Raw genomic sequence first — 21,915 nt, 5'->3', positions numbered from 1 at the left:
GCACGCTGTCAGCTTAAGCCCAGGGTGCAGTGGGACAGAAACACATTACGGCTGCCAAAGGCTGACTTCACCGATGTGCCGCACATCCACTCCGCAGGAGCCCGACAAGTGGAAAAACACCAACGCTGTACTCATACAGTGTTTGCAAGACCTAATCCAAATTCTAGCAAACCCGGATTTGGGGCTTTTTCACACTCCTGAAAGAAGCATTTTTTTAAAAAGCAAATAAATATCAGTTTCTTCCGAAGTGTTATTTGCTATATCTTTTGTTTTCCAGAGTCAGTTAAAATGGAACCTTCTGAGTTAACTTGGATTGAAAGACAGAGTCGCCACTCACTGGCACGGCCCTTGGGAGTCCTCGCAATCGGTCCCAAGCCACCTTCTTGGTCCACTGTCCACGATTTGACAGCAGCCTTCAGCAAACATTTTTGGGGGCATCTATCTTGTGCCAAGCACTGGGATAAAACAGCAAGTAACACCCAGTTCCGGTCCTGAATCAGCTTTCAAGGTGTAGCGGGTGTTGGCCTGGAGAATGCCAAGTGAGAAGACAAATGTGGTTCCCTGAAAATTCAGTGATACATAGAGGGTGCTGGCCTTAGGAGCACCCAACCCTGGCTTGGAGGATCTGGGAAGGCTTTTGGAGGAAGTGAAATCTACCTTGGCTAAGAACTGACCAAGAGAAGAAGAGAAGGAAGAATCAGTCCTTGTGGAAAGAGTGATGTGCTCAAAAGTCTAGAAGTGAAAATGAACAAGGCTGGAATTCAGAGGGTAAAGGGGCCAGGGACAAGAGATGAACCTAGAGAGGTATGCAGGGGCCAGACTCAGCAGGGCCTTGAACACTCTGGGAAGGAGGTGATGATGGCCTAAATCTAAGCCGTGGCCTCGAGGATGCAGTGCCCAGCCTCACTCCACCTAGCCTCAATGGGGTCATACTGCTTCACACTCCCCAGGCATGCCGTGCACTCCCGGGCTGTCGGGCCTTTGCACAAGCTGTCCTTTCTCTCTTGAGTGCCTCCTCTGTCCCTTACGTGGACTTATGTAAGGCGCCTCTCAAAGGTCTCTTCCTGTACAAACCCTCCCCAACCCCAAGACTGAATCAATCAATCAGTCCCTACGCCATGCACTTACTTCTTGTAATAGAGACTTTGTGGAGAGGAGGGTGTCTGCCCAAATTAATATCTGACTTCTTGCAGAATCACCCCTCTCGGTGGCAGCCGAGCAGCCGTGTCCAGGCAATGTGACCATGTGCCTTGGGCATCGCTGACCAAGTCAGGAGAGGACGCTGGAACCAGGTCTCGCCTCTCTCACTCAGAAACCAAGGCTGAGACATGCTAGTAGGTCCTGCCATGTGCTTTATCTGGGGGGACATTTAAACTTGGGATCTATGGGCTAGGCGACCTCTCCATTGTATGGAGAAAGCTGAGCAAGAAAACCAGTGGCTTCCGTGGTTCTTGACAACTTTCCAGTACCTTGTTCTAGTCACTCACGATCCCTGACCAGATGTCATGGTGCTAGGGATGTGAAGACCCCTGTCTCCTTATGACTCATCCCAACTCTTGGTGTGAGCTAGTTGGAATGGGTTTCAGATACTGCCATCCTGAAAAAGGTACTCTTTTTAGGGCTCTATTGCCTCTATACAGAAATTACTCACTTCTGTCCTAAAATCAAAGTGGATACATATGTGACATGGGGGCTGTCACTTTCAGAGCCAATTCCAGATGAACACATGACCATAGAGTCACAGCACTCTTTATCTGGGCCTCACAAGCCACCACCCCAGTGTTCCTGGTGGCCCTGAAAAAATTAACTGGAACTGACACACAAGAGAAAAGTTATTGGCCATCAATGTTCTAGATTGGAGTCTACTTGAAGGAAGGTATTATGTCCTTTTCATGGTTGTAATCACAACATCCAGCTTTGTGCTGGACACAAGGGCAGTACGGAAGAATGCTTGTTGGAGGATAAATTATGACTATTATGGTTTAGACCTGTTGCTCATTCTTGACTCTTCATTCACCCAAGATATCTTTAGCTCAACAGAAGTACAGAAAGAACTCATTCTTTCCCATTTTGGAAACAAGGTCAGTAATTCAATTAGTAGTGAAGGAGCTGACATCTCGGTCTCAGGTACACACTTACAAGCCACCTCTGCCTATCTATAACTTGTTCTTTCTTCTCCCTGAGGATATGGACACATTTTAAAGTTACATCAATTTGGAGCAACGGTTCCTAAAATTCTTAGAGAATCAGAACATTCTCTTCTTTCCAAGTTAATTATATACATTCATAAAGTTTGACCTACTAACTTATTTGCTGATTATTTTGCCAGTGTATCCATAATGTATCACAAATTTATTTATGCAATCTGAAAAAAAAGTGATCTAAATACCATAGGATAATCTGTAAACTTCAGGAACTGTAAATCCTGAAAACTTCAGGAAGTGTAAACTACAGGAAACCTATAAATTTCAGGAACTCTGTCACAGCAAAGCCATGATTATTCCTTTCCCCACTTAATGTCTCTATCATATACAGACCTTCCCACAGGACATGATCCCCTCCTTGACCCACTGGAGCAAAAAGTCTTTCTGACTACCTTGATAGGCTACAATTAGTAAACAAACAAAAAGGGCATCTTAAAAATCAGTAACATACCAACTCCATTAACTGTTTGAGCTGACCTATCTCTTCAGGCAGCGATCCAAGTTTGTTGTTACTTGCAATTAAGACTTTGAGAGGCAGACCACACAGGCAGGCCGGCAGGGCGGACAGCTGATTCCGACTGCGAAGAAATAAAAGAACTCTGGTAAACAGGCAGGCTACTTCATACTGTTTGTGAACATGTTTTTTCAACAAACAAGGAGAAAGGAGTGACCGAAGAAAACATTTTGGAAATATAAAAAGTCTGATAAACTTTTATAAAAATGCAAATCCCAAGTGTATAAGAAAATAAAAAATAGTTTTTAAAAATGAGGGGCATAGGCAGTTGTGAGGGAAACAACTTTTTCCACAACAAGGGACCCTATCAAGCCCCCTGAAGATGCTGAGCTGTTGGCCAGCTCGAGAGCATATGGGCAACACAGGCTGTACCACCAATAGCAACAGGAAGCTGGTGCCAACTGTTCCCTTTCTGACAGTGTGAACGGGAGATGCAGCGAGGACGAAAGCAACCAGCCCAGCGCAAGGAAGCATCATCGCATCCATCTTAGTAGTGACGAGGAAGATCATTTTGCTGTAACTCACAAAACCCCCGGGCCCATTTCCAACATTTTGTTAAAGCAAGAGCTCTGTGGTTAAATTCTGCTTGGGTTATCTGTGAGAGAGCTAATTAAAAAAGAAAAAGGAAAAGTCGGCCTTCTGGCAAAAGTGAAGTTGGAGCCAAGAGGGGTTCAGTTTCACAGAGGAGCATGAAAAGTGTGAGCCCAGGCCTCACCTCTGCTCTTCACCAAAAGGTCTCTACTCAAATTAATGGTCCGCATTGAGAAGTCTTTAAATTTCCCATCATCAACGCTAGTTGACTGAGAGACAGGAAAATATAGGATAAATGAAATCTACGAATCACATCAAGGATATGTCGACCATTTATTTACCTTCCCCTCCACAAGGAGCCCTTTTCCTGCTACCAAGTAAGGAGACAGATGGTTTTCAGTTTCCCTTTCTTTCTCAGCCATTCTGCTGAGGGAGCCAACCACCAGGCAGTGAAACATCTACAAATCTGTATTTGGAACTTCTGCGTGTATTCGCACACACGTGTGAGACTTCGGAAGCTGTGGTACCATGTGTGTATTTGTGGGTGTGCATATGTCTTTGTGTGTGAGAGATGGGAACAGACAGCTAGACTGGAAACACACCAAAATGTTATCAGTAGCCATTTTTGGGGAGTAGGTACAGTGAGTGGATTTTATTTTCTTTATTATACTTTGCTGTATTTTCCAAAATTCCTACCAAGTGCTTTCATAATTTGGGAAGAAATATCATTATAAAAAGAAACTTCATTGGATACTGGCTACATGGGTGCTTCTAGGTGTGGAAATTCATGAAGATGTACACTTATAATCTGTGCACTTTTCCACACATATATTATAGTTCAGCAGAACCTTTTACTCCCTCACCCTACCATGTGAGGGGGTGGGTATCTGATTAGGAAAGGGTGTCTCTAACGGACGGGCTCAGAAAAAGCACGTGCTGTGCTGTCAAAATAGCCTTTCCAACCTGGGTCCCCCCTGTGACCACTGTGACCAGGGGCCTGATGCCAGGTAACCATACTCTAGCAAGAAAATGTAGAGCCATGTCTTCTCTCCCCTGCCCAGATGTGAAAAGAAAGCTCTTTGCAAAAAGGCACAGAAGGAAGAGAGCTTTCTCTCAGGGGGTCCAGCAGAGGGGGAAGGAGAGTGAGAGCCCTGAGGGTGGAGGTTGTATCCTGGTGCTGGAAGGACCAGCTGGCTCTTAGCTTCCCCTTGGTTAGGATAACAGGCTAGAACAGGGGCAATGGGCTCGCCCTGACACTCTCTCCTGATGTCTGGGGGCAGCGGAAGGGGAAGCCAGGGCTACCAGGCTGTCTTTCTGTGCTCTCACACCCCTTGCGCTGCCCCCTCTCAGCTGCAAGAGCCCAGGAGGGCTCCTCGGTCTTGAGGAGGGGGCCTTCCCAGTGCCCTGCCGGGACAGCTTTCTTCAAGCTCCAGAAAAGTTTCCTGAGATACTCCCTCTGCAAAGGAGAACCCAGTTTATTAAAAGGTGGCAAGTAAATAATTTGGCATTTGTGGTTTAAAATATTTCTTAATATACAATTTCACATAGTGAGGACTGCTAAATTAAAACGTTAATACGGTAATCCTCTTACTCTGGAGCCATATTTGAACTTCCTTTGGAAGAGAGGATAACGGGAACAAAGATAAGCATTTTTAGAAATTTCTACGCTATTTTCCACAGAATCAACAATTACAGTTGGAGATCTTTCCTGTGTTTCTCTGCTTGGAAGCTCAGATTTAAAGTATTCCCAGTCTCACTACCTCGATGCAGGCATCTAATCAGATTAGCAGGTATTGCATTGGATGAGCATCTATATACCATTTAAGCAATGCAGTGAAGCTTTTGCTTCCTTCAGACACGTGAGCATTTGAAATTACATGGGATTATTCCCACTGCAGTTCTTCCAGGATGGGTAACTAATTTAAAATAAAATTTAGTCTTGTAAAGCATTTGCGGTTTCTTTGACGGGGATGAATGCTTTTTATGATTAAAGCAGCTCATGGAATAGCCTATTTATTTATGCCCTACACATTCCTCTATCTATACTGTAGTTAATCACCTGTAGACAAATCGAGATGCCAGGACTAGTCATAATACAGCATGCCACAGGCCTGGGGCACATTTCTTCTATTTCATCCATCCGTTCCCTCAGCCTGTACTTTGTATATTTTATCACAGGATGTTCCTGTATTACTGGTAATTTCCCCCATAGAAAAAGGAAATACACACGCACGCAAAAACCCATTAGCTCTCCAGCAAATATTTATAAAGACGAGGAGAAACTGCACGCCCTTTAATCCTCTCCCCACTAAAGACCACAACAGCAGCCTAAGCTTTATGAAACTACTCATCTGGCAGCAACTTTTCTCAAGCAAGTTAAGTGCCTCAGGCCACAATCCACCACTCTGGCCCCCACTTGTCTCCTGCAGCCCTCTGCACTATGAACAGGCCCTTGAAGGAAACAATGGTTAAAAATAAGGCCGTACAGCATCTGATCAGGTAATGGCCAACATTTATTTTCAAATCCAGCCTGGGAGTCACATCTGAAAGCAATATATTTAAAAAAAAAAAGATTTTTTAAAACTCACTCATTACAAAAGAGTAAATTAACAGGGGGAAAAGGGCCACTTATTCAGAAGTAGAAATTACAGATTCGGTCATGGTGGCCTGAGCCTTCCTGCCAGCACAGAGCAGGGCCTCCCCAGTGTTTCTTGTCACTCTCCCTGCTCAGGCTGGGTGGAGGATGGCGCGAGGAGGAATGAGGCGGGGCCGGAAGGCAGCGGGCTCTTACCAGCCTGTGATTACTGCTAACGCTTTGTCTTCCTTCCTTCTCGGCTGAATGACTTCCTACTAGAGTGACTGGTCTGTTTCCTCATTTCAGGGTGAAACAAGGCAGCTCATCATAACCTCAACAGTTCTGATAGCCTAAGTTTGCAGGTTAAATTCCTCTTCAAGTAGCGCTACCCTCGCTTAACAAAAGTCCTAAATTAAGGAATTCACAAACCAAGTCACTTCTGCATGGTTTCACTTTTATTTATTTTTTTTTAAATAAATTATTTTATTTATTTATTTTTGGCTGCGTTGGGTCTTGGTTGCTGCACGGGGGCTTTCTCTAATTGCGGCGAGCGGGGGCTACTCTTCGTTGCAGTGCGCGGGCTTCTCACTGCGGTGGCTTCTCTTGTTGCGGAGCATGGGCTCTAGGCGTGTGGGCTTCAGTAGTTGTGGCCCACGGGCTCCAGTGCACAGGCTCAGTAGTTGTGGCACACAAGCTTCGTTGCTCCGCGGCACGTGGGATCTTCCCGGACCAGGGCTCAAACCCATGTCCCCTGCGTTGGCAGGCAGATTCTTAACCACTGCGCCACCAGGGAAGCCCCGGTTTCACTTTTAGAGAGTGTTATTTTAATGTATTTTGACTATGGCCTTCCTTAATTATTAATATCCATGCTTTCAGATTTAATTTTGGTATTTAACGCTATTTATTACTGGTTTACCAGAAAGTTATTTTCCTTAATGTATGTGATGATAAAAACATGCTATAGTCTTACATGTGCTTTTATTATCAGACAGCATATGTGTTTCTTATTCTACTGGAATAGATCCTTTTTGTAAGTGAATGGGTTCACTTAATAATGAAACATGGAACTCACTTAAAATAATTTATAGAAAGATTTCTGTAACAGACTCACCTACTCAGTTGGTACAGAGATCACCAACTGTGGAATTAGAAAACCTGGGTTCAAGTCTCATCTCTGCCATAATCGACCATAGAACTTTAGGTAAGTCACCTACCTCTCTGACTCTGTCAGCCATAAAACATAGATAATAAGACCCACCTAACATGATACATGAGGTTATGGATGTAAAAGTGCTTGGCCCAACACTAAATCCATATGTTAAGGTTAAACCGTTCCCAACACCACTGACGTAGCAAAGCAATGGGAGGTGACCAAAAAGAGCTTAATTAGGTTTTAGTTATTGATTTTATTTCCTAACTGCTAACATTTCAACCACTCTTAAACTAAGGTTGCATGTTCAATTTGTCAAAAACATAAGCCAATTAAAGATGACGATTCGGAGGCATGTTGGGGAAAACCAGGCTGGTTTCAGGCCAAAACAAACCAAGTAACTCTTTCCAATCTGGAGAACCAGAACTAGAACAAAAAAAAAAAAAAAAAAAAAAAAATCACACCAATGACCTTTTCTCTCCCATCTTCTCTAATTCCAAGATCCTACCATTACTCTGGGAAAACATGAATACCCAGGGGTCATCATCTCTATTTACTAGTTTTCAAAAACGAACAGAAATAATAATGTGAAATCACAAACCTATTAAGAAAATGTCACAGTGTGCCTCTAAAGGGCACAGAGGAAGCAGGGCAGGGTTCATGGTATCGGCACCTCAGGCTCACCCTGTATAGGTCTCAGGCAAGGAAGGGAATAAACAAGCACAGGGGAGTTATTGTATATTGCTTGTTTGAATCACACTGTCTGTGCTTTTGGCACATGAACCACAGTGAAGAGCGGTTATTTTACTTGAGCCAAATAAGTTTCCTCTTGCACAGGGTACCTCACCTAATTTTGCTGTATGTTCTTTTTGCATACGCTGTTCGCCTTTAATTAAAGGCAGAGTGATTTTTTTCTGGTGTGTGTTTGCCACTTGTGTTCCTTGTCTTCATGTCCACACACAACGGTGAACAATATCCATAGAGAACTATTTCCTTTTTCCTGCTTGCTTCATTCTGAAAACCCACCATGGCAAAATTTCTCACCCTCATTTCCTCAAATGACTAAATACTTCCCCTGCATGGCCAGCCCTCCCCCTTCATTCCCACCATCCTCATGTACCTGAGACAAGGACCAACAACAACCAGAGCCTGGCTTTAAGCTGCCTGGAGATATCTTGGCCAACATTAGTTTTGTAAATATAAATTCTATAAATATAGCTTTACTAATGTGTTACATGACATTTTTTAGATAGAAATTCTATTGACCTTATGTATACGCATAAAATCCGGGAGTCCACATCTACATCTAACTTTGAAAGCAGTTCTGCTCCCTACAACTTGAGAATGACAATCATTTGAAAACTTAAATGTTGCAAAACTAGAAACACAGAGTCATCATTTCAAGTGAATCTTGAACGAGTTTTGAACACTATACCAATCCATTTCACACTACACAATAGGGCCATTCTTTGAGAAAGTAAAAGGCAACTTTAGAAAACTAAAAGAAAAGGAAGAAGCGAGCATCTAAAGCAGCTCAGAGTTCAGGCAAATTGCTGCACCAACCATTTTGCTGTGCATACCTGCACCATATTTGGCTTCTGCAGCTGAACTGGTTTCCCACAACAACAGTCTATCAGTCTCCTCTTGAGTATAAATAAACCTTTGCTTAACATATTCTGGCTTTTTACACCCCTAACAGTCAGCAACCACCACTACCGATGTCTGTAATTAGATTTCAAAGTGCAGTTATTGATAACTTGTCCCTTTCTCAGCTATTTCCTCTCCTTTTTTCTAAGATCTCTTCAATTCTATAAGGACAAGTCTCTAAAAACTATTCCTTAAAGTTTCCTCTATAATATTTATCATTTCCTTCCTTCATTGTAAAATGGAGTTAAGTGTTCAAAATCAAGGAAGCTTTAGATTTCAAAGAGAACTCAACACCTGATACTAGCAAGAATAATAATTGGCCAAACACCTCCAGAGGCAACAATGTAGATTTGAGGTTTTAAGTATTGAGACTGTAGAAGCCTGAGCCTTATGCAAAACATTGTTGCTGCCAAGTGGGAAAAGTACCACTAAATGGCTGGAAAAGATGTACTGGCACTGAAGAGAATCCTCCCACTTTTAGGAGCCATGTCCCAGGCAGAATGGACACCACCTTTCCGTCCCCAGGAAGGTACGCCTACCTTACCTGCCTTCTCCTCCATGCCACTCCACACCAAAGCCAGGGAAATAGATATTTTTTACTTTAACATTTTTCCCTGCCAAAAAAGAAAGGGCTATGGATACTGATTGAAATGAGAACAGGCTGCTCAGATCAACTTTTACCCAGGAGGACTGAGTTAACAAAAATCATTCATAATAAAATTTAAGGTGCCTGAGCATTTTTGTTTATCATTTGAAGACGTGTGTCTCTCCATCCATTTCCAGGAATTTCTGAATGCGTAATGCCGGTAGACATGCATGAATATATTACTCTATATACATCCTCTTCTTCCCACATATCCTTCCAAGTAAGTGAGTGTTCAGAAAGCTTCTCTCATGTAACTTGACAGCCAATAATAATTCAGTTCCACTTAACTGCTCTAAAACGTAAACAAATCAGCAGCATATCCTCTTTACTAAAAATGCTATAAAATCCATTTACTTTACTCAAATACTAGACCTCTTGCTATTATTTTTCTTAACCCATTTTGGAATCCATAAGATAATAGTATGCCACAAACTTCATTCAACAAACATTTCTTGGGTGGTTATTATGCATAAGGCACTGCGCTAGGCACTTAGACAACTATTATTTTATTTATATTCACAATAATCCTGTAACATTAAACCCCCTGCTTTTCAGACACAAAAACTTATGTTATTCAGTGAATTTAAACCACTTGCTCCAAGGTGCCTAGCTAATGCTAAGATATGAAACCATGTGGGCTGGGCTTTAGATCAAAGTCTGTGGTCTTCCCTCAATAAAATACAGCCTCTTCTCATTTTACTTTGGAATAAAAAGTACAGGTAAACCAGGAAAACAGTAGGAGGAGAGCTCCAAATTCCAAACGGAGGCAACTGAGACACTAGACTGACAATTCAATGACTGATGTATATGAAAAGGGATGGAGGAAAGGGTCGAAGATCATCTCTGAGATTCCAAGCTGGAGGATAGGGTGCTGGAGAAAAGCGGTAGAAGCATGGCTGGGAACGAGGTTCCAAATATGCTAATTTGGGAAAGAAAAAAAGGGGCTTAGTTTAGCCCATGTTGAACTTTGAGGTGTTCCATCTAAGAGGAATTGAATTTTAGTCCACTGGGAAAATAAGGACTAGTGTTAAAATGAGTCAAAGTGACAGAGAATGTATTGGATACACACACATAAGGCATGAGGTCTGAGAGAGAAAATTTAAGGACCAAAGATGGGGCTTTGGGGAATACTAGCATTAAGGTGCAGGAAGAGAAAGAAGATCCAGACACAGGAATAGAGAAGAGACAGAAAGAAGTCGAAAAGTGAGCAGGAAAGCATGTGACCAAATCAAGGGAGGAAGATGCTATGGTGTCAAGTGCTGAAAGGAAGCTAATTATTTCCTACACTTACTGAGTGCCACTCTGCCCAAGAACCTGTTCTAAGCCCCGAGAAAATGTGAAATGTACATGAATCCTAAAGCTTATTAACTCCTACCAAGATAGGCAACATCCCTCTGAGCCGGTAGACCCTACCTCCTACTTGAATGTGGATCTTATATTTTAAAAGTGCTGGAGCAGCAAATATTTCCTACTGGGTTTCTCAAATTTAAGATAAAAAATGAGTGACTCTTAAGGAATAAAGAAAGTGAGACTTCCTTTATGGGTCTTATCCTGTAAGGTGGAATGAAGGATTCCAGGCTCGTCCTAAACAACTCTTTAAACAAGTGTCTGCAGATTTGGACACCACTGTCAGATGCTCAAAGGTTGCCTCTGCCGAAGTCCCCAGGTGTTCTCTCCTGGTACTGAGGTCACAGTGGTCTCTTGCAGGGACAAATGCACCAGAGGGGCCACCACTCATATCAGTTTACTTAAATTCCCTGAAGATCATCCATTTAAATGGCCAAACAAAAGTGAAAGCAATGGACTGCCTTCAAAGCACTCTCACTATATCCTCAGTCCTCCCTGCCCACTTACATGCAAACAGCCTTTCACAGTCTTTAGAACACAGGATCGGAAAGGAAGAGTTTCACAATCCCCACTGAACACCTCTTTATTTTTTTCTTCTACCTATAGTCCTGTTCAAATAGTTCACAGAGCTATACAGTTCTTGCACGTGGTGATATAAATTAAATTATTTGGTGTATCAGGAAAAATTGTGACAAAAACCATTACTGGGGGTCTTGTCTAGCACACCCTTCCAGATTATCTCTGCTATTCATTGTCCTTGAGTTACTGTACAACTCTGTGTTTGTAGAAATGGATTGTAATGCAAATCATTTTTGTCCACAGAAATACAGATGAATCATGATGAGTGTAGAGGAATTATAACTGACTACTGGATACTGACCAGCTTTGCAACTATTTGTTAATTTACTTCAGTAAGCCCACTAATGTGTGTGTGTGTGTGTGTGTGTGTGTGTGTGTGTGTGTGTTGAATCCTCCTTTAAACAGGATATAACATTCTACTGGTTCCTTCATTAATTAATGGGTTAAATACAATCTTTGACAGATGTACATTTTATATTTGTATGAGAGTCATGATTTTACCTTTTTTAAAAGAATTACCCTTTAACAGGTGATTAGTTTTAGCCACAGCGACTGGTGTTTCAACAATGAAATTTCAGGGCCTACAATTTAATGTAAAGACCCAGCTGCTTTAGACTTTTGGTCAAGGTCATTCTTTTCCTCATTATATAATACAGAGCTCTCAGAAACTGAAAAAATCCCCTCACGCCCTCCAGAAAAAGTTCAATCTTATTAAGGAGCTGGGGAGAAGAAAAAACCTTAAACATGAGTACTAAGTGAGTGACTGATATATTCTTTGCACTTTTCAGTACTTATTTTTTCTCAAAATTAATTGCATATTTTAATTGATCATTAATAATAAACAAAATTCAGATTTATATATATTTAAAAGGTGCTAAATAAAGAATAAATCAGCCTGGATGGCAGCTGTGGGAACACACTCTATGCTGTAGTACTTCCTGGGCCTTTCTCTTTTCTACTCACATTTCATCATGCCTTTCAACACATCCAGTCCATAAAGATATCTTGGCCTCTGAACAGGGCATCACGAAGGCACATACTTTTTAACCTCATCCTTTTTTAGACATGAGGTCAGTTCCTAAATCTTTAGGTGATAAACATTCTTCTAAATCAGTGTTTACAAAATGGTGTTCTGAAAAGCACACTGTAGGAGATGCTAATAGGTAGACCTCACAAAAAAAGGGAGAAGAGTTCTGATTGCACAATACGTGGACTTTCCTTTAAAGCAAGCATACCTATTAACATCCAACATAACACTTTTCCATAGACTATACTTTTAGGAGATGGTGTTCTACTTACACCCTAATGTATCTAATGGCATCCCTGTGGTTAGAAATATGTAACTTCTTTTCTCCTAGGGAATTTGGCAGGCAGGTTTTCTCCAGTTCTGTTGCTCTCTGTTCATGAACAGAAGGACTAATCATTCAGTAGAATGGGTCAATTTTCTCATATTATTTTCCCATCCCTTTCTGTGATGGTTTGCCAGTTGCCAAATGGGAGTTTCAGAAACACATTGCCTGATTTCATGAGGATAAGGTAGATAAGCTGGGATTAATAGATAATACAGTTCCACACGATCCAACTCTCAAAATGACCCAAATCTTCTGGTTATTTGGATCTCACCATTCAGAGAGATCATCTCATTCCATCTGTTCTGACAGTCCATCTGGTCCAGAGAGTAGAAAGGTATTCCAAAAGATGACAGGAGATGAAAAAAATGCCTTACAGAATAACCTGCTCACCTCACAACCACTCCTTTTGTACCCTAAGCACCCAATCCCTTGACTCTTTCTAGATAAAGCACTACAGACTATGCATTTATTCTTGACTTTCTCGTCCATGAAAACAAAATGTTGTTTGGAACTATTACACATGCTGCAACTCCTGGCTACATTATTTTATCAAGATTTCCCCTCCCTGAGTTCTCAGAGCACAAGCATTCCTTTCAGAAGTAGGATAATATTTTTAACATATTCTGCAATTTTCTAGCCACTACAGTGTATGTTTTATTACTTTTGAAAATGAAGTGATGCATTTAGATCTGGATTGGGAAACTCAGAAAACCAATATTGCGTCTCTTTTTCTCAAAAGCAGCTCTTATAAAAAACTTTATTTGTCCAGTTACTGTAATTGTTACTAACAAGCAACAAAGAACACTAAGAGAACAAAGGGACGCCCTGGGTTGGCCATTATACCTCCAGACTGCAGTCAAATCCTACTTCCTTAAAGCCCTAATTCCAGGGAAGAAGGTATGGAGGATGCTGACAAGATAGAAAAAGCAGAGTTCAACAAAGAAAGGATTGAAGATTAAGAAGTCAAATTCTCACAAACTTCAATTTAAGGTCGAAGGCAACAAGACTGGTTCTTATCAAGTTTTATAATAAAATAAACAACTCAAAGGAATTCAGGATTAAGTTGTTTTTAGGCAACCAACAAAGTATACTACTATAAGAGTAAGAGAGTGCATAAGATTTCACTAATGAGTCAAAATGTATACAGTTCCTGTGCTACACATCTCAATCACTAAGAGTCTTCTCCATTAAGGAATCCCGTGGTGCTACAATTTTTCCTGCTTTCAAAGTATTACCGTACTTTCACTCTCAATATGTTAAAGGCATATTCATGCTTGAAAAATACCCCAAATATAAAGAAATAAGAACGAATAAAGAGACTAAAAAATGTGAAAGAATGAGAGGTCTAACATATAACTAATAGGGAGTATACAAAGAAGACAGAAATGATAGAGAAATAGAGGAAGGCACAATATTAAAAAAAAAAAATTTTTCTATAATTGATGAAAGACATGAATCTTCAGACTCAGGAAGCAAAATAAAGTGTACAGTCAGATAAATCAAAATAATATATGCCTATACATATCATAGCATAAAGTACAGGAACACCAAAGACAAAGATATGGGAAGAAATCAAATGGAAAAATATAGAAGATTTTCTACAAACTTAAAATATGTAGACAAGCAAGGATTCTTCTATAGCAAAACAGAGGCCAGAAGGCATAATGTCTTTGATATACAATAGAAAAGAACTGTCAACTTAAAACTTTATACTAATACAAATGAAAATTTTGTACAAATAATTGACTCTTCTAAGAATGAGGAAAGACATTTCAGAAAGAAGACTGTATTTATGTACCCTCACTGAATGAACTACTTAAGGATGCATATTATAAAGGAAGGAGAGTAAACCCTAAAATAAGTGAGATGCAAAAGCAACAGTAAGTTATACTTAGTGGATTTACTAGAACCCTGTACACAACACTTAACATACATTCTTTTCAAGCTCATGTGTAATATTTATAAATTTAACTATGCATAGACTATAAAGCAAATATCAACCAATCTAAAGAATCAATATCAAACAAAATATTCTCCAAACACAATGCAATTAAATTAAAAATCAATTTTAAAAGATAACTATAAAAATATATTCTATCTCCAAAATATACAAACGACTCATGCAACTCAATATCAAAAAAAACAAACAACCCAGTCAAAAAATGGGCAGAAGACCTAAATAGACATTTATCCAAAGAAGACATACAGATGGTCAACAAACACATGAAAGATGCTCAACATCACTAATCATTAGAGAAATGCAAATCAAAACTACAATGAGGTATCACCTCACACCAGTCAGAACGGCCATCATCACAAAATCTACAAACAATAAATGCTGGAGAAGGTGTGGAGAAAAGGGAACCCTCTTGCACTGTTGGTGGGAATGTAAATTGATACGGCCACTATGGAGAACAGTATGGAGGGTTCCTTAAAAAACTAAAAGTAGAACTACCATGTGACCCAGCAATCCCACTCCTGGGCATATACCCAGAGAAAACCATAATTCAAAAAGACACATGCACCCCAGTGTTTGTTGCAGCCCTATTTACAACAGCCAGGACATGGAAACAATCTAAATGCCCATCAACAGAGGAATGGATAAAGGAGATGTGGTACATATATACAATGGAATATTACTCAGCCATAAAAAGTAATGAAATTGGGTCATTTGTAGAGACAGGGATGGAACTAGAGACTGTCATACAGAGTGAAGTGAGTCAGAAAGAGAAAAACAAATATCGTATATTAACGCATACATGCGGAATCTGAAAAAATTGGTACAGACGATCTTATTTACAGAAATAGAGACACAGCCGTAGAGAACAAACGTATGGATACCAAGGAGGAAAGGGGTGGGGTAGGATGAATTGCGAGATTGGAATTGACATATATACACTATTGATACCATGTATAAAATAGATAACTAATGAGAACCTACTGTATAGCACAGGGAACTCTACTCAGTGCTCTGTGGTGACCTAAATGGGAAGGAAATCCAAAAAAAAGGGGATATATGTATTCGTATAGCTGATTCACTTTGCTGTACAGTAGAAACTAACACAACATTGTAAAGCAACTGTACTCCAATAAAAATTTTGAAATGTATATATATCCTATAGGAAACTCATGGGTCAAAAATGAAATACTGGAAATCAGAAAAGATTTAGGAGTGATTTTTTAAAATACCGTACATCAAAACTTTTAGGCATCAGCTAAAGCACTAAGTACCGGGAAATCCATGGCCTTAAATGCTCTTATGAGAAAAGAAAAATAACTAGAAATTCCAGAAATTAGAAAAAGAATAAAACTACAAGAAAATAGACCAAAGGAAATAGGATAGATAATAGAAATTAATGAAAAGGAAAATATCAACAGTCATTAAACATAAAAGCTGATTTTTAAAAAGAAACACAATAAAAACAAACTTCAGAAAAAATGAATAAAGGAAAAAACAAAGGCACAAATGTATAGGTGTTAGAAATTTAAAAAGGGAATCGAGTATGAATATAGCAGTATGAATATTTTTAATTTCCTTATTTAAATATTTAGGTTGGCCTCCTGGAAGATTCTGTAACAACCATGTTTATGATTCTGAAACGATTCAAAGGAGCACGGAATGCATCAGAGCACAGCGTCAAGCAAGATGACAACGGTGAAAGTGCTGAGCAAATAATAAATGTCATAGAAATAAGTTCCACTAATTCCTATTATTCTTATTTATGAAATAGTGTATCCTAGGGATAAATCACTTTCCTATTTCCTACCTAAAGTAAAGGGCTGTTGGGACTTCACTGGTGGTCCAGTGCGTAAGACTCCGCGTTCCCAACGCAGGGAGCCAGGGTTCAATCCGTGGTCAGGGAACTAGATCCCACATGCATCGTGCATGCCGCAACTAAAGATCCCGCATGCCACAGTGAAGATCCCGCGTGCCGCAACGAAGTCTCGGCGCAGACAAAATAAGTAAATAAATATTTTAAAAATAAATAAATAAATAAAGGGCTGTTGAAGGGCTCAAATGTGATGGTGTAACAACGAAATCCTACTTGGCTATTAAGAAGTGATGATGATTGATGATGATGGACAACAGTGAAAGTTATTTCAGACTTCCACACCTCCTTTCACATGTTTATGCTCTGTTTTTCTTCCTTTCCCTCTTCTCATCTACATCACTTGTTATAAGACTTGGTAAACTGTAATGCTCTTGGAGTAAACATAAGTTGATGATTGATGAAGTGACAATGTTTCAAAGGACTTTGGTCTGTCTAGTGAGAAAAATAAATGTAATTTGCTTGCTCATTTGGAGCATGGAGCTTGGTGGGAGCTTGCAGAAAAAATTTTGAGAATTTCCATAAACAAAAAAATCTATACAATGAATTAGGAGTGAGTGTTCACCCTATTTTCCGAAAGCAAATCTGCAGCACAAAGATCTTAAAAACTTTATTAAGATCAGAAGCAGAACTGAAAACAAAACCAGCGCATTCTGACAGCAGTCTGGCTATCAAAGCTATAATGCCCCTTTTGTGTCTCTCTGTTCTTTTTTTCAATACAAACACTGATCTAAAGAAACGTCTGTGATCAGGTGATGTGTAGAATGGAAAAATCCCTTTTGGAAGTCTTGCCAAGCATGGGTTATACTAAAAGGAATGGAATCTGATAAGAAATACCTATTACGAACTCATTCGCATTTAATGAAGCCCTTCAACTGCCAACGCCAATAACTTTACAGGCACAGTAATTTATAAGTATACTAAAATTTTTAGGGACTGTTTACTCAAGGTTCCACCTGAAAAACAAATGCCCAGTGAGCACATTAGAAAAGGCAAGGCTTAAACCACAAGTTGCCGCTCCTGCAATGGGTGACTCTGGTGACCACTTCCAACTCCAGCATTCTATGAAAAATACCTTCAAATTTTAAGACGATACTTCCAAATTCCAACATGGTTCATTGTGTTTTGGTGTCTTCCTGCTGACTGTCAATTCACAAAGCACAACCTAGTCACCAGAAGCCAGCTCCAAAATATATACACTAAAATATTCTCCCTTCCCCTTTGAATGAGATAAGATCTTCACAAAACAAAGAGGGATGCAAGTTTGAACTGAGCAAAATTCCTCCCCTTTTCCAGTTTAAGAAGACATCGACCGTTTTCTCCGTTTCTAGAAAGAAAAAAAACACTATCTTACAGCTGAGACTTTCTTCAGAAAGGTCAGTCACAAGGAGAAGGTATATTTCCTAGGGATAGAAATCAAAATTCTTAGGAACAATGAAACTTCATTTTTAGTTCATAACAAAAAAATATTAAATCTGTGCTTCCTAGGGCAATCCTAGCATGTAGGATGCTTCTCCCAAGCCCTGCAAATACAGAGCTATAGTCTGAGGTTTAAAGATTAATTCTCCAAATGAGCCCCCAAAGGAATGTGGGGATACAGGTTATACAGCCATCAGGAAGTTGGCTCTTTCTGCACATTGTTTAGCAGCCAAAAGGATGCCAGCCTTCAGAAAAAGAAGCCAGAAAGGATTCCTTGTAGGGCGTGATAACATTTTGCTCAAGAGACGGCCCCCTTCTCTACAGACAAGGCCTCACCATCCACTCCTAGGAGGCTGGGAGAGAAAGGGGCTTCTAATGAATCAACCAGCTTCTGGCTCTGTGCATTTCACCCCAGGAAAGTAAAACCACTCACCGAGAGTTCTGGAAGGACTACGATCAAATGCTGTAAAGAACTTGCATTTCCTCGCTGCCTCTATGCCAGAACCTCTCTGAGATGAAACTTTTAAGCTAAGCTCCCTATTCTTAGTTGCATTCACAACACCATTACACCCGCCAAAAGCCTCTCTGCTCTGGGTTCTTCTAGTTTTCTAAGGTACATTTTCTGCATGAGTCTCATCAACAACAATCTCTCCAACAATTTAAAACAGATTTTACATTTTGTGAGGCATTCCTGTGTAACCCAGGTTCAAAGCGTTTGTTCCCATATAGGAACAAGCCTTGCTTAATCACTTTTATTGTTCTTGGCCACATTTCTTGGATTAAGACACTTTCTAACAGGAAGAGACCCAGTAGCACATACATTAAATCAACATAACCTTTTGTTGTGAACACCAAGAAGCAAAGATTAAAAGCCCAGTTCCTCAGACGCAGGCTACATAAACAGCGATAAATTAATGTTTTCCACAAACAGGACATTTCTGTCACGAGAGGAAAAACTAGAAAACACTTCAGTGTTTTTAACTGTGTTTCACAGTGAAGGTTTTCTTTCCATGTGCTAAATAAACCCGTCTCTAGTCTAAAATGGGAATTGGGATGCTGGCACCAAGCAGCCATCTGACATCTAAAGATAAGGTTGCTGAGAGACCCTGTCAGCCAAGAAGCTGGTGAGGCAGTGACTCACCATCACCACCACCATCACCTCCATTGTCATCATTATCACCAACACCATCAAATATTTATGACTGTTTACTCGGCTGGAACATGCAATGTATCCTGGAGGGTGTAATCAAGTTTGACTGGTTCCCATGCATTCAAAGTCCCTTCACAGGATATCTCTCTTATTTTGGAACAAACAAAATCAGCAATTCCTACCTGTGATTTATTTAAAAAGAAAAAAATGTTAAAAACCCAGTGAGATCATGTTTAATTTTAAGTATAGAAACATGAAATCTGTGGAACTTGAAAAGCAGCTTCTCTGCACTACTTTTTCGAGCAACTCTTTTTCTCTGGCTAATAGAAATAAGAGAAAAAATCCTAAGCACTACAGAAAAGGAAGTGTTCGGGGTATTTATTGATAAAGGCTACTGAACTTGCCTATTCGTTAAAGCTGTTTCACACCATGCTATATCTGAGCCAGTCTACACTGTGTGATCAAAAGTAATTTACAGTATTTCTTTAATTTTCTGAAATTTATACAGACCTCCCCAACACATCTAAATTAGTGACAATTTGATTAAATGCTTGATTTGATTAGATGCTTCTGTCTAGAAAATGTCTTTTCAAAATCTGTATGATACTGTTTATATGTGGAATCTAAAAAATAAAACTAGTGAATATAATAAAAAAGAAACAGACTCACAGATACAGAGAACAAACTAGAGGTTACCAGTAGGAAGAGGGAAGTGGGGGGCAATATAGGGGTAGGAAATAAAGAGGTACAAACTATTATGTATAAAATAAATAAGCTACGAGGACATATTGTACAACACAGGGAAAACAGCCAATATTTTATAATTATAAATGGAGCATAGCCTTTAAAAATTGTGAATCACTATGTCGTACACCTGTAACTTATATAATACTGTACATCAACTATACTTCAATTAAAAAAATAATCACTCAATCAAATGGACTACTAAAAAATAGAATATGAGTTTTTTTCACTGCCATAATATCTCATTTGTAACTACCACAGAAAAAAAATTAGATTGAAGGGGACTCAGCAGCTCTCCTACAAAGCAACCTACAAAGTCCTTTTGCAGCATCCTGAGTGCCTTGTTTCTTTTGCAGTTAAATGGATTGGCAGTTTCTCCTCCAAAGGCCAAGAGTCAACAGAATTCCACCATGCCTCTTCACCATACCCAAGAAGAAATACCTTTTATTTTGTTGACTTAGTTTTCATGAGGGGTAGAAAAGACATGAAAAGGCCACAGTGCTCAACCCTGGTTGTTATGAAGGGGACGTCTGTCATGATCACAAACAAGCACAACGTTCTAAATTCCTCCTGGTTACCAGCTTGGGGGGGGAGGTGGGGTGTGGGAGTGGAGGTGGGAGTTTGAAGACAGCAAAAACTCACATAGACAACACGACTATCATGTGATGTTATTACTCAGCATATCTCAGAAGACTTACAATTTAATTAGATGGCACTGGTATTTTCTAGATATTATTATACATTTGGCGATAAACAGATAAGTCACCTACCATTTCACAAGCTACAAATAAATCTTTTATGCAAACATAACATTCCACCTTAAATTATTCCCAAACTGAGAAATAACTCAATTCCAAGGGTCCAATTCCTAGAGGACATGTTTCAACTAAACCCAATAATCAAACAGGAATTAAAGGCCTTATAATTGAATAAACAAGATGACCATCTCCTGGTCACTTTTCAGATTGCCCTATGTTACTATTTTATATTACACGTTTACATTCATGAAGTAAATTTGATAGAAGGCATCAAAAATAATTATATATGTATAGGGACTTTCACTGGTGGTGCAGTGGATAGGACTCCACGCTCCCAATGCAGGGGGCCTGGGTTTGATCCCTGGTCAGGGAACTAGATCCCACATGCATGCTGCAACTAAGAGTTCACATGACACGACTAAGGAGCCCATGTGCCACAACTAATGAGCCCATGTGCTGCAACTAAGGAGCCAGTGAGCTGCAACTAAGACCTGGCGCAACCAAATAAACAAGTAAATATTTTTTTAAAAACCTAGTGAATTTATTAAAATATAATAATAATAGTTATATACATATATATAGTACCTGGCTTTCAAAGAGATTAGAGGACTTACATACGTTTTTCATATACCCTGATACAGTATCTCTGAAAAGTAAGAGACATGCTTTTTCTTAATCTTCTCCATTTAGTTATCAATTCCTTTAAAGAGTTCAACACTAGAGAATATGTCTTAACACATGGTAATATTAAAGTAGGAGATGTCGGGGCTTCCCTGGTGGCGCAGTGGTTGAGAGTCCGCCTGCCGATGCAGGGGATACGGGTTCGTGCCCTGGTCTGGGAGGATCCCACATGCTGCGGAGCGGCTGGGCCCGTGGGCCATGGCCGCTGAGCCTGCGCGTCCGGAGCCTGTGCTCCGCAACGGGAGAGGCCACAACAGTGAGAGGCCCGCGTACCGCAAAAAAAAAAAAAAAAAAAAAAAAGTTGGTTGCTTAATGATCCCTTTATTTCTTTCCTTTCCTTTCCTTAGAAATTCATCACAAAACTTTGTTTACAATACTCCATACACTTCCTCTTCAACCACTGTCAGTTTCAACAAATTCTCTCTGTTCTTGAATTAAAGACTCCTGAGATTCATATTCCAATATAGTCTTTCTACCATCTGAAGACGGCAACGTTATTCTACCCTCAACTAGGATCAACGTAAAAATCACCCTATCAAAACAAATTTTATTAATGCTTTTAAAGCAAAATACAAAGTTAAGATTAGATTCTCTAGTATTTGTAGAATTTTATAGTTTACATCATGCCAGAAGAAATATGTCATCTATAGCCAAAAGTTTCTCAGTGTATATATATTTAAAACAACAATGCAAAGTTAAATCTATTTACTTGCTGCATGCAGGGCTGCTGGAGGTGCAAGCGTCAGGAGTAGGTAAGTGAAGTAAACAGACCAAACTACATAGCTCTT

General features: G+C 39.9%; 1 protein-coding gene across 8 annotated transcripts in view; it reads right to left on the bottom strand.

Annotated features, from left to right (window-relative positions):
• The window catches only part of LRCH1 (leucine rich repeats and calponin homology domain containing 1), a 191,602-nt gene that overhangs the window by 77,465 nt on the left and 92,222 nt on the right, over positions 1–21,915 (bottom strand). For all 8 annotated transcript variants that reach the window (XM_022574847.3, XM_089899542.1, XM_022574849.3 and 5 more), the window contains one exon: positions 2,656–2,782. In XM_022574847.3, the coding sequence (XP_022430555.1) occupies positions 2,656–2,782 (127 nt within the window). The remainder of the gene's footprint in view (positions 1–2,655; positions 2,783–21,915) is intronic.

The sequence above is a fragment of the Delphinapterus leucas genome, chromosome 18, assembly GCF_059928025.1.
Source record: "Delphinapterus leucas isolate spDelLeu-1000000601 "Yukka" chromosome 18, BTC_Dleu_Yukka2, whole genome shotgun sequence".
NCBI classification, from domain to species: domain Eukaryota; kingdom Metazoa; phylum Chordata; class Mammalia; order Artiodactyla; family Monodontidae; genus Delphinapterus; species Delphinapterus leucas.
This window is presented reverse-complemented; position numbering and strand designations above follow the sequence as displayed.